The sequence below is a fragment of the Lepidochelys kempii genome, chromosome 1, assembly GCF_965140265.1.
Source record: "Lepidochelys kempii isolate rLepKem1 chromosome 1, rLepKem1.hap2, whole genome shotgun sequence".
Taxonomy (NCBI): Eukaryota; Metazoa; Chordata; order Testudines; family Cheloniidae; genus Lepidochelys; species Lepidochelys kempii.
Genome location: NC_133256.1, coordinates 196,624,979 through 196,644,835, shown reverse-complemented (window position 1 = coordinate 196,644,835; position 19,857 = coordinate 196,624,979). Strand labels below are relative to the sequence as shown.

General features: G+C 38.9%; 1 protein-coding gene across 3 annotated transcripts in view; it reads left to right on the top strand.

Annotated features, from left to right (window-relative positions):
• TBC1D23 (TBC1 domain family member 23) overlaps positions 1–19,857 on the top strand; it is a 64,882-nt gene that overhangs the window by 17,693 nt on the left and 27,332 nt on the right. For all 3 annotated transcript variants that reach the window (XM_073307586.1, XM_073307592.1, XM_073307603.1), the window contains 7 exons: positions 2,556–2,760; positions 5,589–5,712; positions 8,256–8,380; positions 8,487–8,533; positions 9,679–9,782; positions 10,479–10,601; positions 11,685–11,777. In XM_073307586.1, coding sequence (XP_073163687.1) covers positions 2,556–2,760; positions 5,589–5,712; positions 8,256–8,380; positions 8,487–8,533; positions 9,679–9,782; positions 10,479–10,601; positions 11,685–11,777 — 821 coding nt within the window. The remainder of the gene's footprint in view (positions 1–2,555; positions 2,761–5,588; positions 5,713–8,255; positions 8,381–8,486; positions 8,534–9,678; positions 9,783–10,478; positions 10,602–11,684; positions 11,778–19,857) is intronic.

The following is a 19,857-nucleotide window of genomic DNA, read 5'->3' as shown; positions in this document are numbered from 1 at the left end:
CCTGTATGCTTTCTTGTTCCTCAACCATGGTCTGTATCCATCCCAAGCTCTGCTACCTAACCTGGCATTTGCATTTGCGGGCTGGCTATTCTGAATGCAAACTGGTTAAACAGACAGCTAGCTCACTCATTAACCTATGTTCTTTATCCCACTCCTGTTATTACCCCCCCCCCTTTTCCATACTGCTTGTGACCAGTAAGGTTTGTCAGTGAGTCCTGCTCTGACTAACCTCCTAAGGATTGTCAGAGTGGGTCTCCTCTTGTAGTTCACCAGGCAGGCTTTTCAACTACAGAATGTGCTGCAGTGTGGAGATGCAAACTGTGCTTGTCAGCCTGATCAGTCTGCAAGTCTTTTCCCTCTGTCTGCCACCTCCCCTCATTTCCCAATCCCTGGTAGCCAGAGGGGGCGTGGTGGAGAAAGGTAGGAGGGGAGACTTGCAACTTTATTAGGCTAACGAGCACAGCCTACACCTCTACAACAGAGGAGATATGTAGTTTGAGTATGACAACTCTCTAATTTTGCCATCAGAAGACCTGCTCTGATATTTTAATCTGTCTGAGATCAGAATTCAAGTTTTGTATGTAAGTGGGTTTTTGAGGAATTGGAGATATGCATTATTGATTAGTCTGTTGAATTAAAAGTCCCTTTTGACTTGTGGAGCCGGAGAGACTGTTATGTGCTGAGTGCTCCAAATTGGAATAAAAGAGGGGCATTTAGCACATTTTAAATCTACCTCTTTGTTTCATGTAGGCTAGAAAATACAGTCTCATCTGTTCCCACTTCATTGTGACATCCCCGCTTGCTTTGAAAATTTAGGCCAATGCCTTTTTCTTAAAACTAGGGCTGTCGATTAATCACAGTTAACTCATGCGATTAACTAAAAAAAATTAATCGCACTGTTAAACAATAGAATAGCAACGGAAATTTATTAAATATTTTGGATGTTTTCTACATTTTCAAATCTCTATTTCAGTTACATCACAGAATTCAAAGTGTACAGTGCTCACTTTATATTCCTTTTATTACAAATATTTGCACTGTAAAAATGATAAACAAAAGAAATAGTATTTTTTCAATTCACTTCATACAAGTACTGAAGTGCAATCTCTTTATCATGAAAGTGCAACTTACAAATGTAGGTTTTTTTGTTCATTGTTTCATTTTTAGTGCAATTATGTAAAACTTTAGTGCCTACAAGTTCACTCAGTCCCACTCCTTGTTCAGCCAATCATTAAAGAAATAAGTTTGTTTACATTTATGGAAGATAATGCTGCCCACTTCTTAATTACAATGTCAGCTGAAAGTGAGAACAGGCATTTGCATGGCACTTTTGTAATTGGCGTCACAAGATATTTATGTGCCAGATGTGCTAAAGATTCATATGCTTCTTCATGCTTTGCCCATCATTCCAGAGGACATGCTTCCATGCTTATTATGCTTGTTAAAAAAAATGTGTTAATTACATTTGTGAACTCCTTAGAGGAGAATTGTATGTCTCCTGCTCTGCTTTACCTGCATTCTGCCATATATTTCATGTTATAGCAGTCTCAGAAAATGACCCAGCACATGTTGTTCGTTTTAAGAACACTTTCACTTCAAACTTGACAAAATGCAAAGATACCAATGTTAAATTTCTAAAGATAGCTACAGCACTTGACCCAAGATTTAAGGATCTGAAGTGCCTTCCAAAATCTGTGAGGGACAAGGTGTAAAGCATGATTTCAGAAGTATTACAAGAGCAACACTCACCAAAAAAGAAAATCAACCTTCTGCTGGTGGCATCTGACGACTCAAGATGATGAAAATGAACATGCATCCGTCTACACTGCTTTGGATGGTTATCAAGCAGAATCCATCATCGGCATGGATGCGTGTCCCCATCAAGGGACATATGAATCTTTAGTGCATCTGGCATGTAAATATCTTGCAACACTAGCTACAACAGTGTCATGCAAACGCCTGTTTTCACTTTCAGGTGACATTGTAAACAAGAAGCAGGCAGCATTATCTTCTGCAAATGTAAACAAACTTTTTTTGTCTGAGCAATTGGGTGAACAAGAAATAGGACTGAGTGGATTTGTAGGCTCTAAAGTTTCACATTGTTTATTTTTGAATGCAGTTATTTTTGTACATAATTCTACATTTTGTAAGTTCAACTTTCATGATAAAGAAATTGCACTACAGTACTTGTGTTAGGTGAATTGAAAAATACTATTTCTTTTTTTACAGTGCAAATATTTGTAATCAAAAATAAAGTGAGCACTGTACACTTTGTATTCTGTGTTGTAATTGAAATCAATATATTTGAAAATGTAGAAAATGTCCAAAAAATTTAAATAAATAGCATTCTATTATTGTTTAACAGCACAATTAATTGTGATTAATTTTTTAATAGCTTGACAGCCCTACTTAAAACCTGTTTTCACACCATCACTTAAAAATCTGATTCGAGCTACTCTATCTGCAGTCAGTTACAGTTCTGTATGTGAGTGTAACTGCCATATGAAACTATTCTGTAACTGTCTCTCGTATTTGTTATACTTTTCTATTTCCAGATCAGCTGACGGTGCCAGAAGAAGAGAAGTCCATATTACTTTTGGATATTGAATCCGTTACTACCTTTTATTGTAAATCACGTAATGTTAAATACAGTTCCTGCCTCGGTTGGATACATCTACTGAAGCCACTGGTGCATCTTCGAATTCCACGCAATGATTTATACAATTGCTTTTATGCTATCATGAACAAGTACATTCCTAGGTAAAGTAAGTGTGTGTGTGTGTGTGTGTGTGTGTGTGTGTGAGTGAGAGAGAGAACACACTACTATTGCTGGCATCAAATATGTAAATTTTTCAGAACTAGTTTCTCTCAAAAGATAGATTATGGTGGATTTTGCAAATGGTATAGAGATTTCTGCAGTAATAAAGGAGTAGCATTGTTTGTAGCAAAACTGCCACATTCCCTCAGATTATTGTAAAATTGGAGGTGTACATGAAAATGTAACTAATCTAAATGCTACAGACATGTTAGATATGATTCCAGAAAATGACTACCGAAGTTTTCATGATCTAACTAATCCACGTGTAACTGGCACACATTCGCTAGACCTTTTAAAAAGCACATTATCACCTCATGCAATATGGGAAGTACTTGTTTAGAAACTGTTCTGCCTATATGTTCTGTAAGATGAACTTTCTCTTCCCTTATTAGCATTTTGCTTGTCTATAATGCCTGCCTTCCAGTGACTTCAAAGCACTTCACAAACACTAAGTTTCTCAACATCACCATAAAGGAGGTAGAGACTATTGTCCTCATGTTAATGGGTGCATAAACTGAGGCACATAAAGGTCTGATTTCCCAAGCTACACAGTAGATAATCAATTTGGAAATAAAACTCAGGAATCTTGAAGCACCCCCTGCTGTTCTAACCACTACATTTACTCCCTCATCTTAAAATTAATATTACTTGTGCTACAGTAGTGCCTGGAGACTCCAAATGTGCAAAGTGCTGTACATAGAATACTAACGGACAGTCTCTGCTCAAAGATCTTAGTCTAGATGAGACGAAGGGTGTGAGAGGAAGTATTATCCCCATTTTACAAATGAGAAATGAAGAGATTTAAATAATTTGGCCAACATTTCACAGACAGTCTGTCACAGAGTTGGGAATGGAACCCAGATCTTTTGTGTCCAAGTCCAGTGTCTTAAACATAGGACTATCCTTATACTTTCCACACACACAAAAAAAAGGCAACTTAATGAAAACAGGATTTCTTGTTAATAATTTTACCTGTTGCTGATACTTACCTGAAATCCTAATTGTAGGCAGGTTGTTGTAGAAATTGTTTTAAGAGAATGTTGACATCAGGTAGGGATATGTGCAGAAAGAGCAGATGAACTGTTAAACCGTAGCTGGTTTCTCTTGAAAAGAGCTTATTTAACAAAACAAGGGAAGGAAGACACAATGTAGAAAATTAATATAATTTTTACAGAGAGAGTGATTTTCAAACCTTTCTTACATGTGATACCTGTTCTCAAAAGTTTGTTTGTTTATTGTAATAATAAGGAAGTTCTCTTCTCCCTGCATCTAGCTGTATTTCTCTCCTTATCATGTAGAATAATAATGATTCTTATTAGCTGGACAGAGTAAACTAACTGCTTACATGAAAATGTCAAGCCATTAATGTTGACACATCTGTTTTTATTAAAGGGCTATTTCTTTACCCCTCAGCAGGAGAAAATGAAAACAGATGAGCACACATTTATCACATCATGCAAAGATACGAATTAGCACAACATGTGTTTTAGTATATGATCTGAAATAGTGATAAACAACCTAGAATGTTGCTGAATGGTTGATGATAGAGTCTACAGTATTTCCTATCCTCATTTGATAATGCTGGCAGGGGTTAGGTTGAGAATTCTGTTTTCTCATGGCAATATTCCCTCTAGTGAGGGGTGGAAAATAGATTCCTCTTAAGGTGGTCAGTTCTGTTCTTTCTTTGGCTAGAGAGCGATTCTTAAATCAGCATCTTGAGCACTTTTTTTTTTTTTCTTTGTGTCATTCTGCCTTTTCACCCCTCCAGTGATAGAGGAGGTAGGTATTTGAACTCGCTGCTCTTGAGAGGCAGTGAATTGCATTTAGACATCTGGACAGGCCACTAGAGGATTGATTGAGCTGGTAAGTAGGAAGGAGCAATTTATTCAGCAGAGCAATTTGAGAAAAATCCTGCTACATCTGAAATGGAGATTTTATTACAATCGTAAGCTGAAACTCAGAGAAACTAATTCTCTAAATTCTGAAAGTTTTTTTTAGTCCATTTTGAATATTAGTAGCTGATAAAGTGTGAGTGACTTGAACTCTTCTATTAACCATTCAGATTGAAATTAATTTTTGAGCCTAAATTGTTATGCTAAAAATAAGACAATGGAATGTCTGTCTTCCGTTTGTTACCATTACACTGTTAACTGAATGGGAAAGCAGAAATCTTTTAATAATTAAAATAACGCATTAAATTGTTGGAATGTTTCACTTCAAACTTCAACATAATAGAATTGCCCACATACCTACATTGAACTACATTGATTGGGAGAGCTGTGTATTGAGTGAACTTAACTTACAAGAAAGATTTGTCTTTACTGTCTTCCAAATTTATTTTGCCCTACTCCATACCATGATTGCCTCTCTTCCCTCCCCACTAGTTGCTTAATGTGAAATTTTTATTCAGGTGTACATGGAGATCTTTTAAAATCACTTTGGTCAGTTCTATTAGAATAGTTAACAATATTCTCTGTTTAGATTGAGGCACACTCCTGCCCAAAGTGACTTTCACAAACGAATGTTTAAACTTCATTTTGATATTTAAATGTAGTGGCTTAAATTGTTTAAAAATGTTAAAGTATTTGTTAATTCTCCCCACCATCTGATCAGCTTTGATGTGGCCATTTGTATGAGCGAAGGGATTACATGTTTCCTCTTAATACACACAAAGTTATGTTTTCTTCTTAGCTAAGAATTGCCAATATAAGCCTAATGACTGGAGTATTATGGTGTTTTCATAAACATTGTCTTGCTACTTGCTTTTTAGGGATTGTTTCCAGAAGGGGAGACCATTTCATCTATTTAGGCTTCTCCTCCAGTATCATGAGCCTGAACTGTGCTCCTTTCTTGACACTAAGAAGATGACACCGGACTCGTATGCACTCAACTGGGTAATAAAGTGAAAGTAGGGAAACATCATAAAATAAATTTCTGTAGAAACTTTTAAGTACAAACTGCTGAGCTATGGAATAGTGATGCAAAAGGAATTTGGAGGTTTTATTTTTTTAATCACTTCCAAAGTGTTCTGAAATAGAAGAACACAAAGGTGTATGGTTTTTTAGTATGTCACTTTTATAGTCTCTAGTCATTCCATTCCAAATAGAAGGTGAGATCTTGTGAACATTAGATCCTTACTGTAGAAATAAAACCTAAGCTATTGATACTAGGGATTGGAAGTGCTTCGTATTAAGTATGAGTGGCAGTGTCTGAGTTGACTGTCACTTCCAAGAGGTGGTTAAATAGTACTGCATACCACTTCTCCATATATTCAATTGTTTTGCGTATGGACGTCAGTTCAGAGATTATGGATTAGAATAGGGCTAATTCATTTTATAAATTCAAGTTACTGTTGTCTGTTTTTTTTAAATTCCTCCCTCACTTAACTAAAATATTTGAGTTGACAGAACTAATACTAAAATAATTCTTTTCAGGATTGCAGCCCAAGGCTGTGTGTCACTGTCTCTTAAAGAATTGGCCTTTTCCCCCAACCTTTAATTTGCTAATTAATATGACCTGGCACTTGTTTTGTAGTCACACATCATATTGAAGTCAGTGTGAATGTGCATCAAAAAACTGCAAGATCAAACTCGATAGTAGTGTAGGAAATCCAAAACTTTGTTTGAGACAGTTTTCTTAAATTATATTTTGCAAGAGGAGTCTGTAAAGTAAAGTCTGTAGTAAAGACACTGATGGTAAGCTGTGAAACCTAGATCCTAGCAGTCAGGGTGTATTTTTGCATCCTTGGGCTCTACCAAGTTTTTCAAAGGTTCTTCACTTCAAGCTAGAGGAATAAAAAGCCATAAAACTGTGTATAAAATAACACCTCTTTTAATTAGAGCTTTCTGTGCTGCTACTAACTTAATACTAAACTGCAGCAGGTAAAATCTAATATTCATATACACACACAAATAAATAAAATCTAGCTTTGGCCAGTCATCTAAAGCAGCAGTCAGATTTGACTGTAGTCTGTCTAGTATATCTGTATATTACTCCCTAGTGAAAGTATGTTTCAATAACTATTATATAAAAAGAAAAGGAGTACTTGTAGCACCTTAGAGACTAACAAATTTATCTGAGCATAAGCTGTAGCCCACGAAAGCTTATGCTCAAATAAATTTGTTAGTCTCTAAGGTGCCACAAGTACTCCTTTTCTTTTTTGCGAATACAGACTAACACGGCTGTTACTCTGAAACTGCTCTTTCTAAGATCACTATATTTTGAGTTTCAGAGGAACAGCCGTGTTAGTCTGTATTCGCAAAAAGAAAAGGAGTACTTGTGGCACCTTAGAGACTAACCAATTGAGTGATTGGGAGTGGGAATTCAAACACACAAAAGTTTGTAAGAAACACCATTTATATCTGTCAGTGCACCATTGTCTTTCAAAGAAAGACCGTATTCAACAGAGCTTGACTCAAAATTGTTCAAACCTTCTGACCCTTATTACAATAGCAAATTGGGAGGTGTTAAATGCTCTCAAGATAGGTTTTGTAGGTGAAGTGCTATTGAAAGCCATGACAATAGCGATCCCATCTGGAGCACAACAGTAGGCTCAGCAAGCCCCTAAATCAGCCAAGTATTACGCCTTTCAGTTAAGTATCATTACAAATGTTGTCCAGCAGGGAAGGAAATTCACAGCTTGTTTTCTTTCATCCACTTTGCACTTTCTGTGTAGTGGAAAGGATACATTTTTTTTAAAAGTGTGTGCACCCAAAGATTAATTTTTTTATAATGGTAATAAAACACTCCATTCCTGGCAGATAATTAGTAACTCATCTGTCAGCCTAATGCTTTAAAACTTAGATGGTGTGTCTCACTGCCAAACTATATGTGTGATCCTCTTTAATTTAGTCTGGTTCAACTGTGAAAATGTAAAAATGGCTCCACCTTAATAGGTATTCACTGTTTCACAGTGTGTATTCAAAGTCATGTCTGCTTGCTTTACTGACTAGAATAAGTTCTGTCACTACTTTTTGTTAAGATTAGCCCTGCACAGCCAACAAAACAGTAGGGAATGAATTCCGTTATGGCTTATGCCTCATCAAAATTAACAACTAAGTTAAATTTCAAAACCTCTATTGCTGAAGACATATGAGCCAGAATTAAGCCCAGCCTAACTTTCAGATCCCAAGTTGAGCTTGTAGGGCTGACAGTAAAAAACAAAAAAAAACTTCAGCTGTGAAGTGAGCATACGTAAAAATAGAGAAACTATCTGGATCCCCACTATGCAACTTTTTAAAAAGTAATTTTTAAGGGTAGAATTACCCTTCAATGCACAGTACAGATGTACAGTTTCAAAAAAAGAAAAGGAGTACTAGTGGCACCTTGTCCTCAATGTTTTTCTTTTAGCTAGCTTGTCTATCTGTTAGCAGTATTGTAGTCCTGCTAAAGTTGTTCCTGACTCTGCTTTGTTTCACGCTATTCCCCAACGTTTCAGCTTGGAAGCCTCTTTTCATATTACTGCTCAGCTGAAGTCACTCAGGCAATATGGGATGGATACCTACAACAAGCAGATCCATTTTTTATTTATTTCTTAATGTTAATCATCCTTGTCAATGCAAAGTGAGTATATAGTTAATAATATGAATTCGTTGGTCTCACAGTTTTGTCCGTATTTGGTGTTTGTTTTTACTGACTTAATCCATACTTGTGTTTCTACTATTTTCAGAGATGTTATTTTAGCACAAGAATCGGACAGCAGAGAAGAAATGATAAGTACGTACTGCTCTTGTAATGCTGCTGCTAAAATAATCTTCCCCATTTGCCAGTCTGATTCCATCACTCCCTCAGCAAATCCCCGCACTCGCGGTTTCTTTTCATAATGTTCCTGATTGTCACCTTCAAATCACTGCATTGTAACACTTTCTGCCTGTATTCTGCTTTCATTTCTTCCTTCATTCCCCTGTCACTTTTTGCATCCTACCCATGCTTTTCTTGCATTTCCCTTTCCTTCTCTCACACTTGGCAGCATGCCTTTCTTCATGTGCTTGAAACAACCTCTCTATTCATGCTCCAGTCCTCTCACTAGCTCTTTCTCTTAGACACTCTATGCACCCATTTTTGTGTGTGTTCTTTCCCCCATGTCTTCATTTATATGAATTAGACTGTAGGCTCCTTGGGTAGGGATCTCATCTATTATATTTCTAATGTTGTGTTCACATCAATGAAAATGCAGGTCTATGAACTATTAAACCTAAAAAAATAAAATAAAAAAGAAAGTATTTACTTTTTTTATAAATCCAGTAATACACAGTAAAGTTGTTTGGGTTTTTTGCCATATTGGCATACACTGCTGAGTTTCACCCTTTCATCATGATGGACAGATAAGTGTCAAATAGTCACTAAGAGTTTTTGGTGCTTTCCCTGGATCTTCCTGAGCTATCCCTTTACTAGGTGAAGTATTGATTTAGGATTAAACTATAAATTTAGATAGAAATGCTCTAAACATGAGTAATTCTGAGTTGAAGCTCAGACACCTAGCAAATAACATGCATGTGTGTGGTGTTTCTGAGGTTCAGAAACCTTTAAGGGGACAACAGATATTTCCTGCATTTTCTGGCTCCACCAGTCTGTAACTAATGAGATTTGACTAGCAGTCCCATCCCATCACTCAACAATACAGGCAGCTTAAGAAGCCACCGCTATATTCACAAATGTACTGGTAAATGGTACATATTTTGAAAATGTAACTTCCAAAACAATTATGTTCCTGAATGAGAGGATAAACTAACATGCAGGTTAGTCAAAAAAAATTGTGTTGTGCTTTATTAAAGAAAGTATATTTTACTGTTTGAAAAGGCCACATGCAATGTTTTGTTTAAATGTTTTAAGTATTAATTTCCATATGTTGCATGTTACAGGATTCCTAGAAACTTCCCCAGCCAGTTTGGATATAGAAGATATAGAAGACCTTTTCTCTTTGGCACAGTATTATTATAGTAAAACTCCAACTTCTTTCAGAAAGGTAATAGCCAAGCAGTTGAGGAAATTACTTTATAACTTGGTGATTTTTATGAACACTGAGCAATTCAGACAGGCCAAACTGATACAGTAGTTCTCTGGCAGGGATCGGATAGCAATCTTGGATGTAATTTTGAGAAAGTGAGCAGAAAAAGCTATTAAGATGAAGGATAAATAGGGCTCTTTGTATACTGGAAAGTCCTGCACTTCCTACTGTCATAAGTAGTCCCACTGACATCAGTGCAACTAATAACTTGTAACTGGTACTCATTACTTTTGGCTTGCTTGTTGTGCTTTCTTCTGATCATGGTGTACACATGTTTTGTAGTAGACCAGTAATGGGGATTACCAAAGGGGCAGGATTTCCTTAACACCAACTTCTGTTTGCTGAGATGAAAAAATGTGTTGGTTTTTTTTAACCATGTTGACACAACTGTAGTGATATAGGGCTGTCAAATTATTATTTGACAAACTTGAATGTAAGGGAAGTCTGGCTGTTTTAATGGTTTTCAGAAATTCTCTGATGGAAAAACTCATGTGACCAAGATATGGCTGACTCTTATTTTTAACTTGTCTATAAAGTCCAACATACACCTGTAGCATTGTAGAAGTAACAATCTTAGATTGGAGTCTGATTTTTTTTTTTAAATTATAATAATTGCAATTAATGTAAAAGGTATTTTGTGTCTTACCATAATAGAACAACAACAGTCTCTTTGGCAGCAGCTTATTGGGACTCAAGGATGACGACACAGACTTGAGCCAAGCTCTCTGTCTAGCGATTTCAGTATCTGAGATTCTTCAAGCAAATCAGCAACAAGGGGTCAGTAACTAGACATACTACATTGCTGTTTTCCAAAAGAAGAATAGAAATCTTTCATTTTCCCATCTAGCTGAAATATTTTTTTAGGAGCTCAAAATACAAGTTACTGTTTGCTGATTTAGAAATAATTTCGTGCCTTGAGATTCTAGCTCCCTTGTAAAGGATTTCCTGGCCACAGCACAGCCTTGCTATGACGGGCAATGATACCACCCCCCCCGACCCCCCACCCCAAACAAACAAAAAAAAAATAGTAGGCCTTTCATGGGTGGTGAGGAGCCTAGGGTGGCATTCCCTTAATTTGTTTTCCTGAAATAGGGATGCAGACTTAAAAACAAAACACACACTTGTGTGCGCACACAATATTCCAGTGAAAGATCAACTCTTTACCTGTGACTAAAATACTGCTACAAGAGAATCCTGCCTTTGGATTGTGAAATGTGAATTTGTGCTAAGGATCTAAGTATTTGTGTAATAGTTTGTAAGACAAATATACTAGCATGCAGAGATTTTGCTCTCAGTATTTTAGTATAATACATGGATAATGTTGTAGTTTGATGTAAGCCCATAAGACAGTAAGACAGTTTTGTCTTTAAAAAGGTACCTGCCTTTTTAATAACAGCTTTCTGGCCTCAATTCAGTAAAGCATTGAACATATGCTTACATCTACCCCTTTTGAGCTAAGCACTTAATCACATGCTTAGCTTTAATTTTATGTTGGTTCTCACTGTGTATTGTTGTGTGCTATTAAGTAGGGGCTGCATTTCTTCCCAATGATGGTTAAAATGATTTCATTGTGTATATAGCACTTGGAGTCTGTTGGAAATGAAAACTGCTATGTTAATGTAAGATCACTGTTGGGGCATTATTGGTGTTATTGCTATACTGCTCTAGCTGGGCACTCCCACACTAAACATAGTTTTTTAATAACTAGTAAGTCACATCAGGAGATCCATCCCTAAAGCATAGGAGTTCTTACTAAAAAGTGGTTTGCATAACAAATACATTTGAATGATGTGACTTTCCCATTAATTATTTTAAACTTCAAATTAGTAAATTGCAACAGGTAAAATGTTTTTCTTTCAGGAAGGAGTAAGGTTCTTTGTAGTGGATTGTCGTCCTGCGGAACAATACAATGCTGGGCATTTATCAACAGCATTTCACCTAGACTCAGACTTGGTTAGTATGCTTTATGTTTTGGACAAGAGCTGTTCTTTAACTTCCTTAGTTAAAACAAAACTGAGAGAGAGATGTCTAGTTCCACAAACCACTGGTTCTCAAATTCAAGCCAATGGAGCACTTGGTGGTGGTCTTCAGTTTATACTTCCATGTTTCAGAAGTGAGCTTTTTCTAAAAGTCCTAGGTTTTTGTTTTGTTTTTTTCAAGTCTCTACCCAATTTGCCCCAGATATTTTTCCCCCTGAAATGTTATATTGGCAAATAGTATTCCTTAAAACTTAGTGTATATTTTGTCTAAAACTAAATGTATATTTACTTCGTTGAGTGTACTGCTGGTAGCAGCCATCTTGCTGACAAGTTTAATCTTTTGTGACACCAGTAGAAAGCCAACATAAGCGAAATCCTGGTGTGTCAAAATCTCATCCTGCTTGGATAAGAACTCCAAATAATTTAGTAGGTGGCACTCTTGTTTGTCAGTACTAAAGCAAGACTACAGTGTGGCTTTACGGGGCACTGTGCTGCTGGGAGATACTGCTGAGTTTGTCCCTTAGTCATTAAAGCTCTCATTGCGCTATGAGGGAAGGTATGTTAGTCTTGGGGCTGAAATGTAAAACTGAGATCCTGTTAACTTCATTGCAGATCCCACTGGAATTTCTGTACAAGTGTGGGTGTGAACTCTTATTACACATTTTTGCCTTCTTCAAATTGTCTCTGCCATTTCAGTTGGGTGCCATAACATTATTTGCTTATTGTCCTAAACTGTCTTGTAATGCAGTTGTTTCACCTCAAAGGTCGCTGTTTTTTGTTGCTCAGTGAAGTGAATACCATCTATGTAGCTCATAAAGTGCTTTTTGATCATTCATCATTCTGATCACAGAAATGGGCAACAAAAAGATGAAATATAGTGTTGCTATGTGCAAAGTAATGTACATTGGCAAACAGTCCCAACGATGCATACAAAAGGATGGGATCTAAATTAGCTGTTACCACTCAAGAAAGAGATCTTGGAATGATCGTGGATAGTTCTTTGAAAACATCTGCTCAGTGTGCAGCAAGAGTCCAAAAAGCTGACAATGTTAGGAACCATTAGGAAAAGGATAGATAATGAAACAGAAAATATCATAATGCCACTATAAGGTTTCAGAGTAACAGCCGTGTTAGTCTGTATTCGCAAAAAGAAAAGGAGTACTTGTGGCACCTTAGAGACTAACCAATTTATTTGAGCATGAGCTTTCGTGAGCTACAGCTCACTTCATCGGATGCATACCGTGGAAACTGCAGCAGACTTTATATACACATAGAGAATATGAAACAATACCTCCTCCCACCCCACTGTCCTGCTGGTAATAGCTTATCTAAAGTGATCATCAGGTTGGGCCATTTCCAGCACAAATCCAAGTTTTCTCACCCTCCACCCCCCCCACACAAATTCACTCTCCTGCTGGTGATAGCCCATCCAAAGTGACAACTCTTTACACAATGTACATGATAATCAAGTTGGGCCATTTCCTGCACAAATCCAGGTTCTCTCACTCCCCTCCCAAAAACCACACACACAAACTCACTCTCCTGCTGGTAATAGCTCATCCAAACTGACCACTCTCCAAGTTTAAATCCAAGTTAAACCAGAACATCTTGGGGGGGGGGGTAGGAAAAAACAAGGGGAAATAGGCTACCTTGCATAATGACTTAGCCACTCCCAGTCTCTATTTAAGCCTAAATTAATAGTATCCAATTTGCAAATGAATTCCAATTTAGCAGTTTCTCGCTGGAGTCTGGATTTGAAGTTTTTTTGTTTTAAGATAGCGACCTTCATGTCTGTGATTGCGTGACCAGAGAGATTGAAGTGTTCTCCGACTGGTTTATGAATGTTATAATTCTTGACATCTGATTTGTGTCCATTTATTCTTTTACGTAGAGACTGTCCAGTTTGACCAATGTACATGGCAGAGGGGCATTGCTGGCACATGATGGCATATATCACATTGGTGGATGTGCAGGTGAACGAGTCTCTGATAGTGTGGCTGATGTTATTAGGCCCTGTGATGGTGTCCCCTGAATAGATATGTGGGCACAATTGGCAACGGGCTTTGTTGCAAGGATAAGTTCCTGGGTTAGTGGCTCTGTTGTGTGGTATGTGGTTGTTGGTGAGTATTTGCTTCAGGTTGCGGGGCTGTCTGTAGGCAAGGACTGGCCTGTCTCCCAAGATTTGTGAGAGTGTTGGGTCATCCTTTAGGATAGGTTGTAGATCCTTAATAATGCGTTGGAGGGGTTTTAGTTGGGGGCTGAAGGTGACTGCTAGTGGCGTTCTGTTATTTTCTTTGTTAGGCCTGTCCTGTAGTAGGTGCCTTCTGGGAACTCTTCTGGCTCTATCAATCTGTTTCTTTACTTCTGCAGGTGGGTATTGTAGTTGTAAGAAAGCTTGACAGAGATCTTGTAGGTGTTTGTCTCTGTCTGAGGGGTTGGAGCAAATGCGGTTGTATCGCAGAGCTTGGCTGTAGATGATGGATCGTGTGGTGTGGTCAGGGTGAAAGCTGGAGGCATGCAGGTAGGAATAGCAGTCAGTAGGTTTCCGGTATAGGGTGGTGTTTATGTGACCATTGTTTATTAGCACTGTAGTGTCCAGGAAGTGGATCTCTTGTGTGGACTGGACCAGGCTGAGGTTGGTGGTGGGATGGAAATTGTTGAAATCATGGTGGAATTCCTCAAGGGCTTCTTTTCCATGGGTCCAGATGATGAAGATGTCATCAATATAGCGCAAGTAGAGTAGGGGCTTTAGGGGACGAGAGCTGAGGAAGCGTTGTTCTAAATCAGCCATAAAAATGTTGGCATACTGTGGGGCCATGCGGGTACCCATAGCAGTGCCGCTGATCTGAAGGTATACATTGTCCCCAAATGTGAAATAGTTATGGGTAAGGACAAAGTTCAGCCACCAGGTTAGCCGTGACATTATCGGGGATAGTGTTCCTGACGGCTTGTAGTCCATCTTTGTGTGGAATGTTGGTGTAGAGGGCTTCTACGTCCATAGTGGCCAGGATGGTGTTATCAGGAAGATCACCGATGGATTGAAGTTTCCTCAGGAAGTCAGTGGTGTCTCGAAGGTAGCTGGGAGTGCTGGTAGCGTAGGGCCTGAGGAGGGAGTCTACATAGCCAGACAATCCTGCTGTCAGGGTGCCAATGCCTGAGATGATGGGGCGCCCAGGATTTTCGAGGTTTATGGATCTTGGGTAGTAGATAGAATATCCCAGTTCGGGTTTCTAGGGGTGTGTCTGTGTGGATTTGATCTTGTGCTTTTTCAGGAAGTTTCTTGAGCAAATGCTGTAGTTGCTTTTGGTAACTCTCAGTGGGATCATAGGGTAATGGCTTGTAGAAACTCGTGTTGGAGAGCTGCCGAGCAGCCTCTTGTTCATATTCCGACCTATTCATGATGACAACAGCACCTCCTTTGTCAGCCTTTTTGATTATGATGTCAGAGTTCTTTCTGAGGCTGTGGATGGCATTGCGTTCCGCATGGCTGGGGTTATGGGGCAAGTGATGCTGCTTTTCCACAATTTCAGCCCGTGCACGTCGGCGGAAGCACTCTATGTAGAAGTCCAGTCTGCTGTTTCGACCTTCAGGAGGAGTCCACCTAGAATCTCTCTTTCTGTAGTGTTGGTAGGGAGACCTCTGTGGATTAGTATGTTGTTCAGAGGTATTTTGGAAATATTCCTTGAGTCGGAGACGTCGAAAATAGGATTCTAGGTCACCACAGAACTGTATCATGTTCGTGGGGGTGGAGGGACAGAAGGAGAGGCCCCAAGATAGAACAGCTGCTTCTGCTGGGCTGAGAGTATAGTTGGATAGGTTAACAATATTGCTAGGTGGGTTGAGGGAACCATTGCTGTGGCCCCTTGTAGCATGTAGTAGTTTAGAAAGTTTAGTGTCCTTTTTCTTTTGTAGAGAAGCAAAGTGTGCGTTGTAAATGGCTTGTCTAGTTTTAGTAAAATCCATTGTACATTGTAGGGAGAGTGGTCACTTTGGATGAGCTATTACCAGCAGGAGAGTGAGTTTGTGTGTGTGTGGTTTTTGGGAGGGGATGAGAGAACCTGGATTTGTGCAGGAAATGGCCCAACTTGATTATCATGCACATTGTGTAAAGAGTTGTCACTTTGGATGGGCTATCACCAGCAGGAGAGTGAATTTGTGGGGGGGGGGTGGAGGGTGAGAAAACCTGGATTTGTGCTGGAAATGGCCCAACCTGATGATCACTTTAGATAAGCTATTACCAGCAGGACAGTGGGGTGGGAGGAGGTATTGTTTCATATTCTCTGTGTGTATATAAAGTCTGCTGCAGTTTCCACGGTATGCATCCGATGAAGTGAGCTGTAGCTCACGAAAGCTCATGCTCAAATAAATTGGTTAGTCTCTAAAGTGCCACAAGTACTCCTTTTCTTAATGCCATTATTGAAATCCATGATATGGCCACCCCTTGAATACTGCATGCAGTTCTGGTCACGCCATCTCAAAAAAGGTATGTTAGAATTAGAAAAAGTACAGAGAAGAGCAACAAAAATGATTAGGGGTATGGAACAGCTTGCATACAAGGAGAGATTAAAAAAGACTGGCACTGCTTAGCTTAGAAAAGAGATGACTATGTGGGGATATGATAGTGGCCTCCAAAATCATGAAGGCTGTGGAGAAAGTGAATAGGGAAGTGTTTACCACTTCGCATAGCACAAGAATCAGGGGTCACCTATTATATTTATAGCAGCAAGTTTAAAACAAACGTAAGGAAATAAATACTTCACTCAATGCACAGTCAACCTGTGGAACTTTTGGGTTGTTGTGAAGGCCAAAATTATAACTGGGTTCAAAAAAGAATTAGATAAATTAATGGAAGATAGGTCCATCAGTGGCTATTAGCCAAGAGGGTCAGGAACGCAACCCCATTCTCTGGGTGTCCCTAAACCTCTGACTTCCAGAAGCTGGGACTGGATGACAGAAGATGGATCATTCAATAATTGCCATGTTCTGATCATTCCTTAAAGCATCTGGCACTGGCCACTATAGGAAGACAGGATACCAGATGGCCCATTGGTCTGAGCCCCATATGGCCATTCTTATGTTATGAATGAAAGTTTTTATGTCCTTCATTTATATCACTAGTTTTCATGTTTCTGTAGTATTGTTTTAATCATCAGAAGGCAGTTAATACTGAATATTTAAATACAATTATTGTCTGTACAGGTAAGTTCTTTTTGCAAGTGAACCAATATTTATGTAGGAAAGAAACTTACATATTTTCCTATTGATGCATGTGGATAATAACTCGCATTAGCCTTAATGAAATATTTGTGTTCATTGAGGTAGAAATAGGCCCCTTTAACTGTTACATGTTATAGAATAATATGTTTTATTAATCAAAATTAGGTCCTTCAAACTGCTGTCCTCCCTTTTCAATATACTGGACATATTAAAATAGGCATTTAAACGAGAGATAAACTGGGATTAATTGCTGTAATTTTACAGTTGACTGGCTATAATTGCCCTTACTGGAATAAATAAAACAAGCTGTCATATCACTGATGAAAACGCATTCAAGTAATAAAAATAACCGGTTGCAGTTTTATTTGTATGTATGCTGGGTACAGTATGGAGGATTTAATGTAAGAAGCAGTATGTCCAAACAATTGCTGATTGAGAATAAAAGCTATTCAGGTAACTTTAATGCACTTTATTCACATGTAACAGGTGAAATACTTTCACAGGGGGAGTAAACATTTGACTCCATGTAATTTGTATATGGCTTTAGTGGCAGGAAGTAGTGGGGTTTAACGAGTAATTAAAAATTACAGCATTTGGCTGTAAGAGGACCCTGGTTCTAATTTGGGTTGAACTACTGACTTGCTGTGTCACCTTGGGCAAGGTGTTAGATCTGTGTGCCTCATTATGAAGTCCAACTAGAAAACTAGATTAAAAAAAAAATTTTTTCCTCTTAACCTGTTGTGTGAGCTGAATTTTTCTGATGGACTTAATTAAGTCTCCTTTCTTAAGCCCCTGCCCCTTGGGGATGGCAGGAGTCACTGGATTTGGGAAGTCCATTTTCTTCCCCTTTTTGACAGGCTGCGCATGTTGTTGTTGTTGTTTGTGTGATAAATCTGACCTGTAGTGTATTCTGTTCTGTAGTCTAGAAGCTAACACAGTTCTAGTTTTCGAAGTGTACTAAGAACCCTTTCATCCATCTGGCTATCTTAAACTTGTCTGTTTGTTTCAGGAGCTCAGACAGTTATAAGTTGTTACACAACTAGCCCTTCCCTACATCTCTCATCTCCCTGTGGGCAGGTGGCGTATGTGTGCATTCGGTGCAAAGAGCTCCTGGCCCTCAGAGACCATGTACGGGCTTTGGAGACCAGAGTGGCTGAACTGGAGGAGCTGAGGGAGGCAGAGAGGTACATAGATGAGACTTTCTGGGACAAAGCAGAATGGTCCCATCCCCGGTCTGACAGCCTCTGTGCTGTTGAGGAGGATGAAAGTCGCAGGGAAGGAGAGTATCTAACTGGAGCAGAGGGAAACAATCCCATAGTTGGGACCCTCCTTCCAGATGATGATGTGGTATCCTTTCACACTGAGGATACCTCTCCGGGGGAGGGAACTCCAGCTATTCAAAAGAGACAAGTATTAGTAATGGGCGATTCAATTGTTAGAAACAGAGATAGCTGGGTTTGCGATGACTGGGAGAACCGCACTGTGACTTGCCTGCCTGGTTCAATGGTTGCGGATCTGTCGAGACATCTATATAGGCTTATGTGTAGTGCTGGAAAGGAACCGGTGGTCATGGTATATGTAGGTATCCGTGACATAGGGAAGGATAGGAGAGAGGCCCTGGAGGCCAAATTTAGGTTGCTAGGTAAAAGATTGAAGTCCAGGACCTCCATGTAGCATTCTCTGAGATGCTCCCATTTCTACGTGCAAAGCCAGTTAGACAGGCAGAACTGCAGAGTCTCAATGAGTGGATGAGACGAAGGTGTAGGGAGGTGGGGTTTAGATTTATTAGGAACTGGGGAAACTTTTGGGAAAGGGGGAGCCTATACAGGAAGGATGGGCTGCACCTAAACCAAAATGAAACCAGATTGCTGGCACTTAACATTAAAAAGGTCGTAGAGCAGTTTTAAAACTAAGGGCTGGGGGAAGGCCGACAGGTGCGGAGGAGCACATGGTTCGGACATCCCTTAGGGGGTATCTATTAATAGAGAATCTCTATGTCCTAATGAGGATGAGAGGATGGAAAATGATAAAATACAGGCAAGGTCTGATCAAAAACAGTCAAATAATTCCCATTCAACTACATCGTGTAATGGCAGACACATTTTAAAAGTGATTATATACCAATGCTAGAAGTCTAAATAATAAAATGGGTGAACTAGAGTGCCTGGTTTACATGAGGATATTGATATAATAGGCATCACAGAAACTTGGTAGAATGAGGATTATCAATGGGATACAGTAATACCACGTTACAAAATATATCAGAAAGACAGAACAGGTCGTGTTGGTGCGGGAGTGGAATTATATGTGAAAGAAAACGTAGAATCAAATGAAGTGAAAATTGTAAATGAATCAAACTGTACCATAGAATCTCTATGGATAGAAATTCCATGCTCTAATAATAAGAATATAGTGGTAGGGATATATTACTGACCACCTGACCAGGATGGTGATAGTGACTGTGAAATGCTCAGGGAGATTAGAGAGGCTATTAAAATAAAAAACTCATAATAATAATAATTAATAATGGGGGATTTCAGTTATCCCCATATTGACTGGGTACATGTCACCTCAGAACGGGATGCAGAGATAGTTTCTTGACACCTTAAATGACTGCTTCTTGGAGCAGCTGGTCCTGGAACCCACCAGAGGAGAGGCAATTCTTGATTTAGTCCTAAGTGGAGTGCAGGATCTGGTCCAAGAGGTGAATATAGCTGGACCACTTGGTAATAGTGACCATAATATAATTAAATTTTAATATCCCTGTGTCAGAAAAAACACCACAGCAGCCTAACACTGTAGCATTTAATTTCAGAAAGGAGACCTACACAAAAATG